The sequence below is a fragment of the Macrobrachium nipponense genome, chromosome 30, assembly GCF_015104395.2.
Source record: "Macrobrachium nipponense isolate FS-2020 chromosome 30, ASM1510439v2, whole genome shotgun sequence".
In the NCBI taxonomy this organism is placed as follows: Eukaryota; Metazoa; Arthropoda; class Malacostraca; order Decapoda; family Palaemonidae; genus Macrobrachium; species Macrobrachium nipponense.
Window position 1 is genome coordinate 56,350,287 of NC_087218.1, and position 21,580 is coordinate 56,371,866.

The window sequence follows — 21,580 nt, forward strand, 5'->3', positions numbered from 1 at the left end:
ACATGTAGTGTAACAAAGTATGAACAGTAAGGTTTTTACATACAGTAGTATTACATACGTACATAACTTTTTTTTACAGGAATTTCCAACCAAGTTTGATTATGTACATACATGTTATAAACCACTGTACGTATGGTTACTGTATGTAACTTACTAAACATACATACATGACTTAACTTTGATACTTTTTTGGTACATTCCAGAAAACCAGGACCCCCTCCATGATGCAGGCTATGGGCCACATAAAACTTTGTCCAGGGTTACTACATAACATAAAGGTAAGGAATTATACATAGTAGTAAACATACATTAAGTAAGTTTTATACGTACTAAAAAAAAGTGACCAAGATCTCTCACATGGGATAAGTGATCAAGGTCCCTCATGGAATTACATACTACTGTACACTCCCTGCTGAACAGGGGGTGTAGACCAATCATTTACAACATGCATACGTACCAGTTGATATTAAACCACTGTATGGTGCATATTACTGTTTATGTAACTTATATGCATAGAGTACTTACTGACAAAATTATTTTTTGTACATTCCAGAACCCCCTGAATGATGTAGGCTATGGGGCCACATAAGACTTTGAGCATCCAGGGTTACATAGCACGACAACTTTAAACTAAAGGTAAGGAATTAATTAACATACATTAACTAAGTTTTATACATGTTATATATGTGATATTAAACCACTGTATGGTGCATATTACTGTATGTAACTTATATGCATAGAGTACTTACTGACATACTAATTATTTTTTGTACATTCCAGAACCCCCTGAATGATGTAGGCTATGGGGCCACATAAGACTTTGTGCATCCAGGGTTACATAGCATGACAACTTTAAACTAAAAGTAAGGAATTAATTCACATACATTAACTTTTTTACTCTTGATATAACTCAAAGTAAGGAATTATAAACTAAAAGTAAGGAATTAATTAACATACATTAACTCTTTTACTCTTGATATCTATAATTTACATATTGCATTCAGGACTTTGTGTAGTATTTTGTACTAATTGTGTTATACTTTTACCTTCCAGAGCTACCAGACTGGGATTTTAGTGTACTCCAGGATCTACCAAAGTATTACATACTACGTAGTGTACAGTGCATAATAGTGTTTAGTGTATAATCTAACCTAAGGATTAAGTGTAGTACATTGTGCTTTATAGTGTCACAAGAGTTTAATAAAGAATTATACCTTCAAGAACCATCCTTTGCCATTGAAATAACCACACTACACATCATGCAATACTTGCATGTCACACAGGTAAGGTCTCTCTAACTTTTTCTTAGTTTAAGGCATATTTCCAAGTGTCGTTCCGGCTTACGACGATTTTCGGCTTACGACGCGCCTCAAGAACGGAACCCCCGTCGTAACCCGGGGACTGCCTGTACAAACAAAAATCTATGGTATTCATTTTAACATTAAAGTTAGTATAATTATTATCAATAGACTGCAGCTGAATGATTATAATTTTTACTATATGTTCAGTGCATGAAAACGTTAATGTGGCTTCATCCCTTAATCATTCCCATTGGTCCTCATATTTTTTTAAAATGCAAGAATGTTTACAATGGTTCCACTGGGTTAATCACTTGTATCAGTAATATTACTTCTTGAGTTTACCTTTCTCTCTCTCTTTATATATATATATAAATATATATATGTGATGAACTGCTCATTCCCTCTTGAAAATGTATCCAGCACTCTTAAAAATGGAAAATGTCCCCTGTCTTGGGGGACGACAGTTAATACAAACAAAAATCTATGGTATTCATTTTAACATTAAAGTTAGTATAATTATTATCAATATTATCACAAACCTCCTTTCTATTCATCAACCTCTCGTATGTAATGGCGGGGATAACGTAAACTCCTTCATTTTTCGTCAATTAAGAAGACTCCCTATCAAACTCGCAGACAAAGGTAGTAACACCAATAAAATAGCGCCCCCTTTACGGCTTTTCAATATATTTTTCTTCTTAGCTACAGACGTTGTTTTCCAGGACACAAGATAAATTTCACGCCTACACTTTCTCAAGTGTTTAATGAATTTCTTATCTTGAGTTAGAACCGCAAATAAAATTTCTAAAAATTTTTCGATACGGTTGCAACAAAACCACCATATAAGATTGGAATGATTCTACTTATCTCGCTGGGTGATAAACATGTGATGAATCAAATAAAGATTTTACTTTTATATATTAAAGGTTGTTTATGGCTCATATCCGTACAATTTGAGATTCATCGACCCATGAATTGAATTGACTCGGGTAACCTTTCCAATTAATGTAATATTGAGTTTTATTATTTTTCTTCCTGCTTCTCAGAATAGTGATATCATATATTTCTGGTAGAATTGTGGGAATTAATTCTTCACGGTAGAATACTCCCTTTATTTCTTCACTGGCTAAATCTTCCAAGAAGTATATGACAGGATTTTGCGATGTATCCACTTTTCGGATTTTAAAAATTTCTAGAGTATTTTGAATAGTATATCCCCTCCTAAAAACTGCGTTCCGATGCTCGTCCGCTATACGTACAACATCTCCAACATTGAAGATTGAACTGGTGGATGGATTATTGTTGTTGTTGTATTGAGCCAACACTTCTTGTTGGCATGGGGCTTTCCCTTGTTCGGCCCGTAATGGATGGACTAATGAGAGCAGCTTTTTTATACATACTCGAGAATTGACGTTCAGTGTCCTCTCTAGCGGTTAACGCGTGAACTTTTTGAGGGGTGCGTTCCTTTCCATAAAGTTTTATGTGGGGGTATTGTTATAACTCTGAACAATGTCATGCAAGACGTTAACATATTTTAAGGTGTTCTTAGCGTGAGATATCTATATATCCTGCTCTTAATAGTCCTTATTACTCTATCAGCTACAGATGATTTTATCTCTCGTGAGTAAACGTTATATAATTATTTTATATTTTTACCCTCTAGATATTCTCTGACGTGTTTGTTATAATATTCCCTGCCCTCATCACTATTCAAACGTGAAATTCCCGACAATTCTCTAGATTCGATAATCTTTAAAACACGACGCATAGTGACACCATCCTTCTTTTTCAATGGAATAATTTGTAGATATCTGGAAAACACGTCAATAAATATCAGCAAATATTTAAACTCATTATTGTACCGAGCTAATTTTGACATATCAGCTAAATCGGTACTCGCTATCACTCGAGGTTTGGGTGATATGATTTTTCTTGTTGGGAATTTTTTTCTCGTGATTTTATGAAGGGTGTAAGACTTTTGCCCGCGTAAGAATTCTTTAACATTTTCTCGAGTAATTTTGCTATCCATATTTTTCGTTACTCTGAATAAAGGGTCTACCCCGTTGAAACTACCAACACCTTGTACATCCCCGTATAAAGTTTTAAGAAGTTTTAACTCTTCTTTATCCATATTGGTAAGTGATTTGGTATTCCGTTTCACCCAGAATATTAGTTCGAAGCTGTAACAGTTCAGGTGTTGATGGGGCTAAGTCTACTAACAAAAAATTGTTCCGGTTACGCGATAGAGCCTTTTTATATAATATCCGAAAGTGCTGACGCTTTTTGACGACTGAATAACTGTCGACCTAAAGTATCAATTTCACTAAAATCACGATTTTTCATTAGAATGTAATGTGAACAATTCAGGTTTATACTTCTACTAAACTTTCAGAATGAAACATATTCTGTGTTAAGAATATAACTGAAATAGATGAATGACTTCCTGCTGTGAAGGCGTTAGTGACAAGTTTATTATCACTCGCCTTTAAGAAACAATCATCGAGTATAAATAACAAGCCTTTATTACCCTTAATCCCCCTTTCAGTGTAATCAAAGGTATTTAAAATTTCTTCGGAGACTTTAAATTTGGATCCTATAGAGGGGTGCATTTCGAAGGGGTGTTCAGATACCCCACAATATAAAATATATTGGAAATGCGCTTCATAAAGTTCAATGATCTTTTGACACCCCGCTATTATAATACGGGCGGGATTGGCAAAAAGATTTAAAATCAGGTTGGGGAAGGGACCTGTTGCCATGATGTCAGCACGCTCAAAACTAAGGGCATGTATTCTATTCATCTGTCTTATATAGACGTCAATATAGTGAATGATAGTTGACGGCAATAACATTTGTTTAATTTTTATAGTGAAATATATATATATATATATATATAGGACACTCATACAAGGTTTGACATAATATATGTGCAAAATAACTATACATATAATAAGATATTTACAATACAAATATAATAAAATATGTACAATACAAAGTAACTCTATATATATTTACATAGATAGATAGATAAAATAAAACTAAGCATACTACAAAAACACAAAATTGACCATTAAGTCAAGGTGAAACACCCTCGCTTCAAGGGAGGATGGGGTGAATCCATTTGCCGACGAGGTAAAAGCGATGCCAATGACGATGAAGAGAGAGTTGATTATACATCCGCTACTTTACTGTGCTCTCTTCGCCGTATTGAACACCCTTTTACTCGAGAGGAATGATGTGAAGATGAGTGTAGAGATGGAGGAGGAGCAGGAATTCTCGAGGTGCTAGGAATAGTGGGCGGAATGGTAGACACAGTTCCTCCTCCTCCATCACTCCCTCCACCCTCTCCTCCACCTCAATGTCTGGATGACCATACGCCAACGATTTATACGGTGTCACATAATATCTCTTATCCTCTAAAGGACATAGTGATACCTTTCGCTGGCTCATATGACACATCGTACCTTGTACTCTTTGCAAACTGTGCACACGTGTATTTGTGATCTCATTCTTCTCGATCACTTCTCGATACTGTTTATGCGGAATGGTGTTTTGCCAGCATCTTTGTATACCTTTCAAGGTGTTACTACAGCTATTTTCAGTTAGATATAAATAAACCTTAGGTTTGACACCGATGAATTCTCTCATGAGTTCAGCCCCCGTTTCAACCTTGACTAATCCGAGTTCCCCCTTACGTGACTCATCATACAATTCGTGAGTTTTCGGGAAATTACTCAAGTCCATATAGGGCTTGAGAACCTCCTTCAATTCACAATTGAGGTTATCAGTCGCAAGGGAGAAGATCAAGCTGTCAGTGTCGGTATAAAGGAGTTGGACTCTTTCACCGTAGTGATTTTGAAGAACGTCATAATAGAAGCGGTACGTCGTGTCCTTCGCCATGTCTGGTATACTGAAACCGATGTAAATCGGGGACTCAGCCATAACAGACTCTTTGCAATGGTTCACAATGTACCTTCCATTACCGAGTTTTTCCAAAGACTTGTACGTGTGTTTGGGCATGTTCCTTAGGAGAGAGGGTTCATCGGAGGTAACAACAGTTCTAGTGGAATAATTTAATGAATTTTTAATTGTCACACCGAAAAGACCATTCATTATGATTTTGATGGTGTTCCACTTGTCCGGATCAGACTCTTTAGCTCGACTCTTGGCATTCTCCAGGAAATATTCCCTCAAATAAAAATCCTGTTTGAATTTGTACACTTTCCTTATTACATCAACTTCTAGACCGAGTCTTATCAGTGTTTGTAATAAGGGAAGGCAGATCAAGTGATTACGCATCGGTAGATGCGTACCCATCAATTTAACATTTTTCTTGGGCAGCGTCACATTGAACTTATTCAGCAGGTTTTTACTATAGGGAGATAGATCCTGGCGAGTTACATTCATCCCTGCTAACCCGTTTGGTATCGAGAAGGAGGAAATAACTGTATTCACCCTGTGAATTAATGGCGGTAATTTGACTAGCGACAAGCCGTTCAAATTCGGTAGGGGGAAGTTCAGTTATTTCACCCAAGGGCATTTTGTATTTGCTCATAACTGTGGGATACAAGCTGGTGAAATCAACGTACAGTATATACAATTGAGGATCACCAACCTTAAAACTGGGATTTAATTCTGGATTATTGGCTACAGTCTGTCTTTGAACTAAACTACAAAAACCACCCCGAATATTTTTACAAATTAATTGATAAAGTTCACCATTAGAAATGAGGGGGAGACGGATTTTAGAAGAACGTAGGAAAGCGTCAAGTGAGAGAGAGGTAGAAGTCAGATAATGGGCAGAGTCTAATCTGAATTGAGAAAACACTGCATTCCTCCAGGCTAAATAGACGTCAGCTAATAATCTCCAAGAATTCTTATTAATCTTAATAATGTAACCCCTTCTATAAATTTACTATAGAGGAAGAAATATATTGTAATTTGAATTTTCTTGATGTAACTGTCCAAAGAAATAATAGAAATTTCCTCTTTCAGTCTTTCGAAAATCAACTAACATTGCCTCTTTTTTTACATTGTTACTCCAGTCACCATCAAAATGTTAAATTCTCTGTTGACGCTGAGATTAAAACTATTGATGTAGATATGGCACGGAAAAGAGCTAGGAAAACATTTATTTTAACTAATGACAAACTTGAATATAGTAAGCATAACATTCTAAAATTACTCTTTGAGGAAAGGCTTTTAGAAATTCATAGAATTTTAAAGCTTTTTAACACAAATGGTGTTTTCAGTAATATTAATGTCAAAAGTTTAGTCATAAAAAATTCTTCTAAAGATCTTCCAGGCTGCATATATGAAATACCTTTAAAAACTGTGATAAAATATATTACGGACAAACTGAAAAATCCCTTTCAAAACGAGTCAAACATCACCAATATTCTGTGAGAACTGAATAAATATCGAATGCATTATTCGTACACATGAGAGATTTAGATCATCTTATTAACTGGATTCAAGCATGAGTTTTAATCCCATTTAATGACACAGTTACAAAGAATATCATTGAACCTTGTATCATCAAGTCAAATAATGGAAGTGTTCTAAATTTAAGTCTTCATTTATTGAAACTCGATGCCTTCATAATAAAAAAAAAGTTGTAGATAAATATTAGCAACAAAATTAATATATTCAGATTTATTCATGTTTTTGGACTTTGTATGGCTACGTTTTAGTTTCTCTTATGGTTAAATCTATGTTCGAGTTTATACTCGTGTGATATCCGATAATCCTAGCATATCTCTTTGATTTTTATCCTTTTGACAATCAACCATCGGGTATTCTTGATCCTTTTATTTTCCTGGTCACTTTCTTTCCAACTGTATTTAATTTCTACCATGCCAAAAGAGCTTGGATTCCTGCCTATCATTTTCCTGTGGCTTCACCTATATATATATATATATATATATATATATAGAATATATAATATATATATATATATATATATATACATATACATATATATATATATATATATATATATATATATATATATATAATATATATATATATATGATAACTACCATATATATATGTATATATATATATATATAATATATATATATATATATATATATCTATATATATATATATACATATATATATATCTATATTAGCTACTATATATATAATATATATATATATAATATATATATATTCTATAAATAGTATATAATATATATATATATATATATAAATATCATAATATATATATACTCATATATCTATAAGATATATCTCTATTATATATATATATATATCATATATATGTATATATATATACATACATATATATATTATATATATATTATATAATACATATATATATATATATATATATATATATTATATTACATATAAATTTATATGTATATATATATATATATATATATACTATATATTATATCTATACATATATATGTATAATATATATATATATCATATATATGTATACAATATATATATATATATACATACATACATATATATTATATACTATATATATATTATGTATATATATATACATATAATAATATGTATAATCTATATATATATATAATATTATTAATATATTATATATATGTATATATATATATATATTTATATATATATATATATATATATATATATATATATATATATATATATATATATATATATATATATATATATATATATATTATATATATATATATAAAGGTATAAACCACGAAGGAAAGATAAACAATGGAGTTTCTACAAGATCTTTCGACTCAATGTCCTTTACTTAGCAGACAAACTGACTTACATGAGAAATTGAGAGTAAAGGAGAGGTTGTATACGTGACAGATAGGGTACTATTTAAGAACAAAAAGATTAAGCCCAACTCCTCAGACACAGGAACAAGACAATCAAAGGATTATACAGGGCGGCAGCTGACCACATTCAGATCTTTGGTAAACAAAAACTTATTCACAAAGCATATTAAACTTACATATACAAAGAAAATATCTCTAACGCAACTAATTTGCCGGAGCCGTTGCCCCTCCGGCATCTTCAGAGTACTTGAGTCTTGAAGACCCCCATGGCATTGTCAAACCGACCTCGGAGAGGTCGAAGGAAGAGGGGAAAAGGGCATAGAGGTTTTCCGAAACCTTACGAGAGCCAGTAGTCTCTCCGCACTAGTGCCTGGCACAGGGCCACCCTCTTATAGAGAATTCTGACCCTCTCCATCCAGAGGAGAGTGCCAGATTCTACTGCTACTTCCTTCTTATCCTTTTGTAACTTTCTATTTTTTTTGTACTGTCTATATCTTCTTTCCATAGTTTCCTTTCCTCTTCTTTACTTCCTTTAGTCATTTATTGTACATTGTATGTTCTGCTTAGGCAGAGCCACACCTGCCAGCTATTCTGGCCTTATATAAATTAGTACTTCATTGTGAACTACTATCCTAAAAAGTGCCACGATTGCCACAGTGCCCTATTCTAGGCATTTAGCACTCCATTTGACTAGGGAAAATTTTAGCCAGCAAAAATTGCTATAGCTTTAGAGATATTTTCAAAGCCTGGCTCGTTTATTCATTGTTTTGATTTGAATTCCGATTTAGTGTTACTTCCTAACCTTTATATTTTGTGAAATTGTCATTGTCTCTGGTGAGGCTTACATTTTGCGTAATCTTATTTCCCCTCTTCGGAGAATTACTTCATTAATTCTACCCTTGTTAGTTTGCACTAATGTTTACTATGATGTAATTAATACAGTTAGGCATCTTCTTGTTACGAGACAAAGTTACTTAACGAAATCGTAGGGCCATTAACACACCTGAACGCGTCATATCGCCCCATCAGGGTAAACTAATAGTATGTGTTGCCTTGAACAATTAAGCTAGCAGTATTATATATGATATAATTTACCCTTTAGGTTAAGTTTATCTAACTATTATTTGCTATTCCTTGTCATTTTCAGTGTAACGTTATATTTTAAGAGTATTCTTTATTGGAGCATAGCAAGTTGTTAGTCTTTAGTCACATCACACTTTATTTTCTAATTAATGATTAATCCTCTGCCTGTCGAGTAAACCTTCATGAATTTTATAATTGGCAGAGTTTGAATATTGCTTATATTATAAGTCCACTCAAGGGAGGATGGAAGGCTCAGTAATTTATATTTGTCATTTGTCCTTGTTTCTGGTTTGTCTTGTCCATTCCAACCCGTCTATGGTCGAAATGTCCTCTAGAATGGGGAGGTGTTCAAGATTTTAAGTCAGAACCCAGGAAAGTTAAGATATCTTATAACAAGACTCATTTATCCTTGTCCAGATAAGTTGCCCCTCTGAACTGAAAGCCTCTATTCTCTAGAAAAAACTATATTTGCTCCCACTGGCTGTCCTGAATTTTACTCCCACAGGGAAAATCCGGATTGGGGAGGCGCTTACCAGGAGAAGTTTTAAAAGGGCAGGGACCCGGCAGTTTGTCCTCAGAACCTCCTTAGAGCTAGGAGAGCTCAGAGGCTCCTCAGACATTGCCCTGCAGACCACTTCACCCTTTCTGCTCCTCCTGCATCTTCTGGCTAAGTCCCAAGTATTCTTATACTTCTATAGTGCACAGAAATATCAGCAGATAAGAAGACTGCCAAGCCCAGGATTTCCAGGTACTGTGAGAGTAAATTCCAGTTCAGCCAGGGAATTGTTTTCCAAGGCGCCTTTCCCCCTCCTTTGTTTAGCTTCTCATTCCCCCAGTCTTAGTTCAATGCTGTGATTACTCCCATTGTGATACTAGTAAACATCCCCTAGTTAATTCCATCAACATAATAGTTCCTTCTGTAAACTCCCAGTCATTTCCATTCCCTCTGAGCGGTTTGTAAATTTTTTTTATTGAAAGCAAGTAGTGCATAACACTCACCCACGTGTTCCCTTGCCTCAGTACTTATGCAAACAAACACTGTGTCTGATTGTGGGAGAATTTGGGAACCCTTTGGAATAAGCCTTGCATTTCAATAACCTGTTTGTGCAAAATTCTGAACTCAATGTCTGGTTGCCCCAACCATGTGTTTCCAGTGGATCGACAATCAACCACCTTATTAGTTCCTGGACCTATGTAAATTAATGTAAATACTGTGCATTTAAAACTAAAGTCCAGCTTTTATGTAAATTTCTCCTTCCTCAGTAATATCGGCCTTCTGCCATAGTTTTTTCCTCTTTTCTTTGTTGTGATCTCTCGTTCCTCCATTCAAGGCCAATTGTTTTTAGTGTTAGATTACATTTTTCAGGAGTGAACGAGTAGTTCAGAAATACATATATATATATATATATATATATATATATATATATATATATATATATATATATATATACATATATGTGTGTGTGTATATATATATATATATATATATATATATATATATATATATATATATATATATATATATATATATATATATATATGTATGTAAGAGGTAGTTAACTACCAACAGGTGGGGAAAGCGCCAACCATCTGTCGGTCTGCACTCCATTTTGTCTTCAGACTCAGGATTTGAGATGAGTGGTTACGATGGGCTATACATGGAAAGAACATCAGACTTGTATGTCATACAAAACACAAATTTTTTTATGATTTTGATATATATATATATATATATATATATATATATATATATATATATATATATATATATATATATATATATATATATACGGGAGGATAATTTCCCTATATGAAAGAACAAAAGCTTTCTATTTGTGAAGAAATAAATATCAAAATTATAAAAGAAATTTGTATTTTGTATGACATACAAACCTGATGTTCTTTCCATGTATAGCCCATCGTAGCCACTCATCTCAAATCCTGAGTCTGAAGACAAAATGGAGTGTAGACCGACAGATGGTTGGCGCTTTCCCCATCTGTTGGTAGTTAACTACCTTTTCAATAAGTCTGAATGCCCACTTTTAGCTTCCGCTTGAAACAATATCCTTTGTTAAAGAACATAATCTGTGATAATAAGCTTCACTCTAAAGTTTATGATACAAGAACGCGCTTTGATATCATGTGAATGCCTATATTTTCATCTGATAAACTAAATAATTGTAAGACGTTTGGGGTCATTTGTTCACAATTATATATAATTGTGAGTGACGAATTCTGTTCAATAGAATGCTCTATCATGTTTAAGGGTTTATTAATGAATTTCGTTCTAGAGAAGCACTTATGCTTTGGAATTCCGTTTCGAATAGACATTCAGATTTCTCCTCAGTTGGCTAAAATATTTTATATATCTTATAACCACTGTAAATATTTAATAAAGTAACTCTAGATCATTTACCGTGTGTACAAGAAGTGCATTTTCTAATGAAGTTATAAATATTATGCTATTACTAACTAACACTTTGGATTTCTTCTTGTATACATAATAGTTATGTATTGAATATATAAAAAATTATATTTTCCTTTTTAAAAGTATTAGTATGTTTGGTTTGTGATAACAAAAGCAGGTACCGTAGGGAACAGATAATTTTGTTTGTCTTTGGATGCATCATTGCTCCTCCCTTTGCTGCTTAATTTCACCTCTTCCTTTCTACTGAATGAAGAAAATAATCTGCTAGAAGTTTTCGGTTTGTGAACTTGAGCACAACTAAGCCCTGGCCTTTGGTTTTTGCAGTAGTGATTACTTTGCACCCCTCTGTGGTTGAAAGCTTGATATCTTTTATTGGAATTCCGTGGCTTAATTAACTATTTCGTAATCCTCTATTAATAATTCTCAATTCTAATGTTGTCTTCAACTTTACGCGCACATGCACACACATCCTCGAAGCCCTTTATGCTGATGACTGCACCGTCATGGTGCACAAGGAGTATCACTTGCAGACCATTGTAGACGGCTTCACAGAGGCATCCCAACTGCTCGGGGTAACACTCAGCCTCGTAAAAACGGAGGTATTAGTCCAGGCAGCCCCAAACATAACCAGACCACAACCTGTCATCACCATCAATGGCAACACACTTCAGTTTGTGGAGACCTTCAAATACCTGGGTAGCACAATCTCTACCTCAAGAATCCAAAAAGCCAACTAAGCTTTCGGTCCTACAACAGAAATGCATCAAACGATCAACAAAACTGAACATATGCAGAGCTGTGGTCCTCTCTTCTCTCCTGTGCGGGTGCGAAACGTGGACCCTATACCGATGACACTTCAAGCAGCTCAACCAATTCCCTGCAAGATTGCTGCGCTCCATTATGGGCATCCTCTGGCAGGACAAATTCACAAATCAGGAAGTGCTGTACAGAGCTGACTCATCTAGTGTCAAGTCGATGCTTCTGAAAGCCCAACTTTGGTGGATGGCTGTGTCAGCAGAATGGACGACAGTCACATCTATAGGCAACTCATGTTTGGCCAGCTGAAACAGGGAAGCGCAAGCAAGGAAGGCCCAGACTAAGGTTCAAAGACACCTTCAAGAACAACCTTAAATGGTGCGGCATCGAACCTCGTGACATGGAGGCCTTAACAAAAGGCAGAAAACTATAGAGAACCCTCACCTGAACAGCTACTGCTACATTTGCGGAGGATCGGAGACGCCGTCTTGCCGATGCAAGAGACAGGCGTCACAAAAAAATACATCCAGTAATACAGTCCACAGATTACAAATGTGACTCCTGTGGACCCCTGTATGCCTCCAGCTTCGGGTTTCGGAGTCACAGACGTTCACATCACTGAATGCACAGATTCGTCTTAGTCAGACCACAACGGACTACCAATATCCATATATATATATATGAGGAATATATATATATATACTATATATAATATATATATATATAATATATATATCTATATATATATATTAATATAAATATAGAATATATATATAGATATATATAGATATATAATATATAATATATATATATATATAATATATATTTATCTATCTATATATATATATATATAAATATTATATATCTATATATCTATATATATATATATATATATATATAGATATATAGATATATATATAATATATAAATATATATATATAGATATATTCTATATATATATATATATCTATATATGATTATATATAGATATATATATATATATATATATATATAGATATATATATATATTATATATATATATATATATATCTATATATATCTATATATAATAGATAATATATATATATATATAAATATATATATAATATATATATATATTCTATATATATATATCTAGATATAGATATTAATATATTATATATAATTATATATATATAATATTATATTATACTATATATAATTAGATATAATAATCTAATAGATATATATATCTTAGATATATCTATATATAAAATAGGATATATATAAATAGATATATATAGATTATATCTTACTATAGATATAATAATAGGTATTATAGATATATTATATATATATATGTTATCGTATGTGCGTGTGTGACGCATGATGGGTGCATGTAATTGCTTCACTAGAATATAATAAATTTTTAGAAATAGTTTTCATTAAAACCAATTGACCTTTGCCTCATCGCTTTGCTTAGTTGAGACCTTATCTGTGATGTCTCCATCTCGAGATAAAATGATTCATGTACGGTAAGAGCTATCAGACCTTGATACAGCAAGACAAAGCAAGAAATCCAACAAGAACCTCTTGTATTGATAAGCAGCTTCTTGTGAGTGGCTTGCATTCAGTCGGCTCCGTCGTTTGATGATGGCACCGAGAGGATAAAGTAATTTTTAGGGAAAAACTCTCTATCGCGAGAGTATATATAATGTTCTAAAGGGTCCACAATAGTGCAAAGTGTTAAGAATCCGTGCATAAATTTTAAGACTTTACAAAAAGCTTTCGAACCCTTCCCTGGGTTCATCTTCAGTCCAAATGAACAATGGGCCAGTTTTATGGGTGAGATATGTAGATGACATTTTTATTATTTTTAAAGCTACCGATGAAAAGATAAAGAAACTAGTAGAAATAGCGAATAGCATTTTACATCAATTAAGTTCACAACAGAAGTAGAAGTTTTTTTTTTAATTACCTTTTTTAGATGTTCTAGTGTTCAGGGACTGTAATAGCCAGAGGTTCAAATTTTCAGTTTACCGGAAATCTACCAATTCCGAGAGTTATGTCCACTTTTATTCTTTTCACTTAAAAGAAATAAAAAGTAACGTTATTATGAATTTTGCTTTATGCGCATTCAGAATTTGCGACCCCTAGTATATAGACGGTGAACTTAAACACATCACGGCTACTTTTAGAAGTGTTAGATATCCCCCTCACTTTATTGAGAGAGCAATTTCGCGAGCAAGGAAGTCGTTCTATGGACTTAAAGATAATACCAAGGAAAAACCAAAAAGATATGTGTCACTTCCCTTTAATCCAGAAGTGAAGAATATAAGTGGGCTTATATATAAACAAAAGTCAGAAGGAAACTAAAATTGTGTTTAAGTATGAAAATATAATAAGACGCACCCCCGTAAGAAACAATAACAATGGTAAAAATACCATAGTCCCAGGCGTTTACGAACTACCGTGTATGGATTGTAATAGTAAATATTTTGGCGAGAGTGGACGGGGACTAGATATGCGTTTGGGCGAACATAAGCGAGCTTATAAACTACAATCACAAAACAGCGCAATAGTAGCACATGCATTCAGGACTGATCATAGACCCAACTGGAACGAGGCTAAAATTATCTTTAAAAGTAACAATGTAAATGTCAGATGACTAGTCGATGGAGCTGCTATAAGTTTAGGAGAATCATTCAAAGGAAACAAGTCTTTTGTCACCGAAGACCCATTTGTTAATTATTATATTACCAGTATGTTTTTAAAAGATTTTAACTGTAGGACAGGCTCTGTTTTTCCCTCTCCTGATGCTGCTTCCGCCTTCCTTCTCCCTGTCCAGGTAACTGCTGCCCCAGGGGAGTCTGGTTATGTATCCAATCTACGCCCTCGGATGAAGGACTTTCTACTACGTTGCAACAACCATTGTGGAAATCCAACAGAATTGCAGCCAGAAGGATTGATAGGGGAGACGAAATCACCTAGTTGGAGTTAACTGCCCTCTTTCTTCATCACCTGGCCCATTAACGAGCTAACGACCGGTGTCAACGATCTTCAACGACTCTTGTTGTTAGATTTACCTCCGTACATGTTGTAACTAATTGTTCATTTGGACTGAAGATGAACCCAGGGAAGGGTTCGAAAGCTTTTTGTAAAGTCTTAAAAATCATACACGGACTCTTAACACTTTATATTATTGTGGACCCTTTAGAGCATTGTCATTATTATCATTATTACTGGAATTAATAAATGTGATTCCTGCTAAGTTAAATTATTACAAATGGGGGAGAGGTACTGGGAAAATACAGTAACAGAGAAAGAGTAGTCATGACGAAGATAGGAAAGACTATGCATATTGAATGCAACTGATGCAGCAATCACGTTTAATTCCATTTGTTTGAAGGAGGGTCTCATACCTAATACATATTATTATTATTATTATTATATTATTATTATTATTATTATTATTATTATTATTATTATTACTATTACTCTGTACGGTATTCAACTAGATAAAGAGATTAAACATGTTATGCCAATTGTTCACCAAAACGTCTTTTGAATAATGTAACGTTACAGTGCAACATTTACCTTTTGTATGTTGACTGTACACATATTAACACTGCATCATGTAATACTCGTTGCTTCATTCACCTCAGTTTTCTAACAAAGGTATTGTGTGAGCAGAAAATCATTGTATGGATAACTAGTTAGTTTTATGTTCTGAAATTTGTAAGAAACAATCCCGGAATACACACTGACAATTTAAAGGTGTACTATTAGTGCTGCAATTGCTCATTAATTTTCTAGAAAAATTATTTTACTGATGTATAGTTGTTTAGGTATTATGCTGTTACTGCATCTCCGTATATATTCTCTTTCTTTGATCTTACTTTCCACCCTCTCCTAACAATTCATGCATAGCGCAACTGCGAGGTTTTTCTCCTGTTACACCTGTAAAAGCTTTTTACTGTTCATTTCCGTTTCAGCGCTGAATGACCTCATAGGTCCCAGCGCTTGGCCTTTGGTCTAAATGTTATGTTCGATTCTATTTTGTACATTGCTTTCACAAAAGTGGAAGACTAAAGAGCTCTTGTAGCTTGGCCACAGGTCAGAGTTTCCTGCTAAGTCTTGTTGATAAACCTTTGCAACTGCGGCTACCTAACATATATTAAAGGAATAAATTGATGTGTTAGTCAAATTGAGGGAAGTGAAAAAACCTACGGATGTGTGAATTATTGAAAATAGCAAGAAGGCTATCTATAGGTGCTCTCTGTCTCCAAGCCAGAGAAGCTGACATGACGTAATACACTAACACATCAATTTATTCCTATAATACATATGTGAGTGGTAAAATTTGAAGTTTGCTCTTTGTATGCATGTATGCCACTTGAATTTAACATCAACATTAACAAGAAAAATATTTTGATTTTGGTGTAAGGTTTGATGGTCAGATATGCCGGCCGACTCACGCAAACAACAGATTCTTACCAAACACGCAGGGATTGTGATGACACGATAAAGGAAGTAATTTGATCTTATTTTTGCGTGTGTCCTGGATTATCCTCATCGGGTGAGCGTGGGGAAGGGTGAATTTTACGGATGCCATTTTTCTTATATGGTTTTTTTCCATTGTTTTTGAAAACTTTTCTAAATACGTCCAAACTCTGCTTGGTATTATTTAAGGAACCTGGCAATTGTTAACTATGCCAATGTGAGTTGTCTTAGCATTATGTAATTTTTCTCATATGATAGAGGTTTAGGGTAAATTTATATAGGCTCCCTTACTCCTTTTTCTTTATTGTAAGATAGATAGGAGATCTGCATGTTTAGAACTCTGGTTCCAAACCGATGCCGCAGCATCAAAGGGTGCCGTGTGATCTGCTAAGAGTGCCGCCCTTCGACCTTGGCCGCAATATTGGCGGGCGGGTCGGGGGTGATAAATAATAATAAAAAAGAATACTATAAAAAATATGTTTCATTGAATTTTTAGTGCTAAATTCATAGACATAATAATACCGACTTCACTTAGATATTATTCACCATTTAAAAACAACGTGAAAAACCAAAAAATTGTTCATGAGCAAACGAAAGTTGTTCTAAAAATAATGCGTGTTTCATTTATAAACAACTAAATCCGTTTTCCTTAAATATGTGTAAGGAACCCATAATCACAGAAATGTTTTTTTTACGAATATTTTGAAATCTTGTTAAATAAAACGTGTTTATAAAAGAACTGAAGAATGTGTTTTTGAGGTGTGACCAATCTGTGCAGTTTTCTTGTGTGTGTGTATGTGTTATTTTTATTATTTTTTGTGGGTGGGGGGGGGGGTGGGGGGGGGGGGGGGGGGGGGAAACTTTATTTTCTATTTTTACTGCGCGACCCATTTTGCCTTGTTAGCTTGTTTCGGTCATATCAGTGAGCTCATTACTCACATATTTACTATGCAACTGCTCTAACTACTGTTGCAGTTACACTCTTATGCCTTTATTTAGCGATGAATAAAGCAACGTCAGAGTAAAGGTATTTTTCTTTATCAGTTAATCCAGGGACAAAGTTTAATCCCGGTGACATTGAATTTAATAAAGAATACTGACAGACATGGATGTCATGGAATTCTAAAAGTATATTATCGTGGATATCTTTTTTTTTAAAGCTGTATGTATATTACGGAGAAAGTATTAGTTGATAAGATGTTAATTTAACTTTATGTTGAAAAGTACTTCAAGCATGAATTTTGTAAGAGATCACCAGAGGTTTCGTGGTTGTTCTGTATGTTTGAGAGAACCTAATATTCGAGCAATATGTAGTGTGATACGTGTGCCAGAAAGAAGCGAAATTGTTGACACTTGTAGTGGTTCTTGAGACACCAACCATCTATACAGCAACATTTTCATTCCTTCAGCTTACTTAAGGAAGAATATATGATACTTTCAGTTTTAAGTAGAAACTTCATTTGTGTGTGTGCGTTTGTGTGTGTTTGTGTGCGTGCATGCGCGCGCGCCTTTTAAATTATTCTGTAATCAGTCAAAAGTCACTGTATTTACCGTCTATGATGCGTTACTGCATAAGGGGCGGGACAACCATATTTCTGTGTGTGTATATATATATATATATATATATATATATATATATATATATATATATATATATATATATATGTTTATATATACATATATATATATATATATATATATATATATATATATATAATTAGAGTTTTAATCACACTTTATATAATGAAACTAGCCACTGCTATTTTAAGATCCTAATTCTCACACATTTGAGAAATTGAAGACCACACAAGAGTTTTTAGTTTTTCAGTGGGATTTTGCTGTGCTAAAATATAAGTATATTCATGACGGTATAGCAACAGAGGTGGCTAAGCTACGTGAAGTGTTAGACTCAAGGTAGAAACCTGGAACTGAAATTGTAGGGGAAAATGTAAGCAGCTCAACCATCCCTGTAGTAGCTGAAGGACCTAGTGAAGAAGAGATGACCGAACAAAGGAATTTTATGGGACTAAAGGAAGTTTTGGGAAATGCACCGATTATTGCATGAGAAAGAACACGTACTAATAATATTTGAAGTTAAGAAATTTTATCTGCACCTGTATCGAGTGAATTTCATTACACAGACAGACCACAAACCAATTTCTTACCTCCAAAGATACCAGACTGAGTCTAGGGATTACGAGGTGAGCAATAGCACTCTTTAGCGATAAGTTCCGAGTGGATATCATTCCGCGAAAGCTCAGTACTGGCCATATTACCTAACCAAATGTTATTTAAGAGAAAAATTTTGATATCATTTTTGTTACGTGGAACTCTGTCTTCTAAGTATAAATTGTGATTTTTCCTATGTCATTACTGTTTGGGATTATTTCGTAGAACTCCATTTCGTACCATTTTCTACGTCGATAAGCTACAAAGAAGTTATACAATACTTAAGTGAAGTTTAAAACTTTTTGCTGTTACATCCTACAATTCTAATTAAGAGACATTATTTAAAAAAAAAAGTATATTATATGCTCAGAATATTTCTGTTTGATAAGATGTTAAATTACTCTGATATTTTTTCATGTTCAATAGTGTCTCAATTACGGTTTTTGAAAAGTTACTCTTTTTGTTCTGGGGATGACCAGAAGGTCCTGGGTTATAGTAGTACGGGTGTGCCAAAATGTGCAAGAGGTGTTGATATCTGTAGAAGTATGAGCTTGTGGTTCGTTTGGTACGGTAGTGTCACCAGTCATCTTGTACAAGCATAATATTCCTGTTTTTGCTTTGTAAGTGATTCTATGATCAGGGAGAGTCACTGTGTTTGCCTTCTGTATGTTGCTGAATAAACATTCAAATAAACATTATATTTTTATTCATATAAAGAGAGCTTTAGTCACACTCTATATAAATCCATTGGATACCGGCCAATTAGGACTATTACTCACACGCTAACTGACGGGCCTAAATGACGCATTCTCCCCTGCATTTTTTCCTCAGATTTTTCCATTTTAGGAAAGCTTTCAAAGGGCCCGTCCTCCGCAGTTAATAAAGAGCATATCAATTGGGTCCTTTTATGCAGTACATAAGTGTGTTAATTTTCCATGTAATTATCGCGATTTTGTACTTTCCAAAAACTTTCACGTACATTTTCTCTCAACTTATGATTTACACGGAAGGTATAAATTGTATTATTATTGTTTACTCAGGGTTTCAATTTGCTCACTCATTCTCTTTTCTTAAATGTATATTCTCCTGCTTGTGACTGTTACAAAGTAAATGATAACCACATCTTATGTTATTTCCAGTTATTGCTCTTTTCACGCTGCAAGGAACATGTTCACTCTATCCGATGTCATCAAATTTTCCCTTTCACGTTATTCAGAACTTGCTGACTAATGTGCTTTTTGTTGACTTGAGCGGATAGACTGATTAATGTCCTCTTCAGTGAACAGAAAAAAAAATGAATGTAACTGCAATACAAATATTACCTTTTTGCTGCTTCGAACCTGCCGTCGTCATGCCGCTCCCTTCCAAATTCATCTTGGAAATACGAGAGAATAAGTAGAAAAGATCGTCAGTAGCCTCTTGCCGTTAGTGTGTTGTAATGTGAATGATGGAGCTATGTACAGGAGAGTACAACCCCATACTCGATTATTTATGATGACCCTTGATGATTAGATCTCTTATCATCCAAGAGGTATACCCATAAATGAGAAGTTTAGGCCACGAGTTTCCCAATACTACATTCTCTCTCTCTCTCTCTCTCTCTCTCTCTCTCTCTCTCTCTCTCTCTGTGCATGTCTATGGATGTCTTCATTTAACATTTTAATCCAATCCTTTGTCTTTATATTTTTTTGTGAGACGGGAGTAGTATCAGTGAAAATATTTCTGTCTCGGAATAAAATCTAGCGTAAAATAATACAACTACCAATATTGGTAGTGGTAGCAGTAAGGACTCTTATTTGATAACGACTATCACTTCTCGGCCATTCACTTGCATTGTCGCAACCCCTTTTCCTCGTCTGCTTATCTCTTTCTCGATCTTCCTCTCCTTCCTAGCTCTCAAAAAGTCTCTCCTTACTTACCTTGTACCTTGTATCTATCCTACCTTTGCATTTTTCACCCTTTAAACTTTTTTAATTTGTAATAAGCAATTTATCTCATCAACGGTCTCCTATATCTCGTTTGCCCTTATCTTACACAAATGACCTTCATTAATTAAAGCCAACCCAACAATTCTTTCGCAAATTAAATTTTTTTCAGTAATAGCTATTTTCTCTCTCTTTTCAGGAATTTTGGTGTCTTTGTTAATTCACGTGCATTTCAGGGTCGTGTCTAATTGGTTTTCGTCGATAGAATCTTTCCAAAGCATCGGATATGGATCGTATTTTGGCAATAACTATTTGAAGCAACAGCCTAATTGGCAAAAATATGCACTGATGTCTAACGTTGATTATTAAGCCACTTGTCGGAGTAAATCACATAAATTTCAAGGGAAACTTAGTTAAATTTAGTGAGCTTCCAGAGGGAGGCTATTGAAACGTCATTACTGAAGGCCCTCCCACTCATTGGTACTGTAGGATGACGTACTTTACTAGACACCCCGCCCATTTACTTTATGAATGAAGACTCAGATGTTGGTAGTAGTAGTAATAGCAGTAGTATATGGGATTCTTGTATTGTTTCACACACACACAAACACCTACCATAGT

General features: G+C 34.1%; 1 protein-coding gene across 1 annotated transcript in view; it reads right to left on the reverse strand.

The window, feature by feature from the left end:
- The window catches only part of LOC135202550 (carbohydrate sulfotransferase 10-like), an 88,127-nt gene extending 67,580 nt beyond the window's left edge, over positions 1–20,547 (reverse strand). The window contains exon 1 of the mRNA XM_064232031.1: positions 20,357–20,547. Coding sequence (XP_064088101.1) covers positions 20,357–20,408 — 52 coding nt within the window. The 5' untranslated portion in view covers positions 20,409–20,547. The remainder of the gene's footprint in view (positions 1–20,356) is intronic.
- Positions 20,548–21,580: the final 1,033 nt, after the last annotated feature.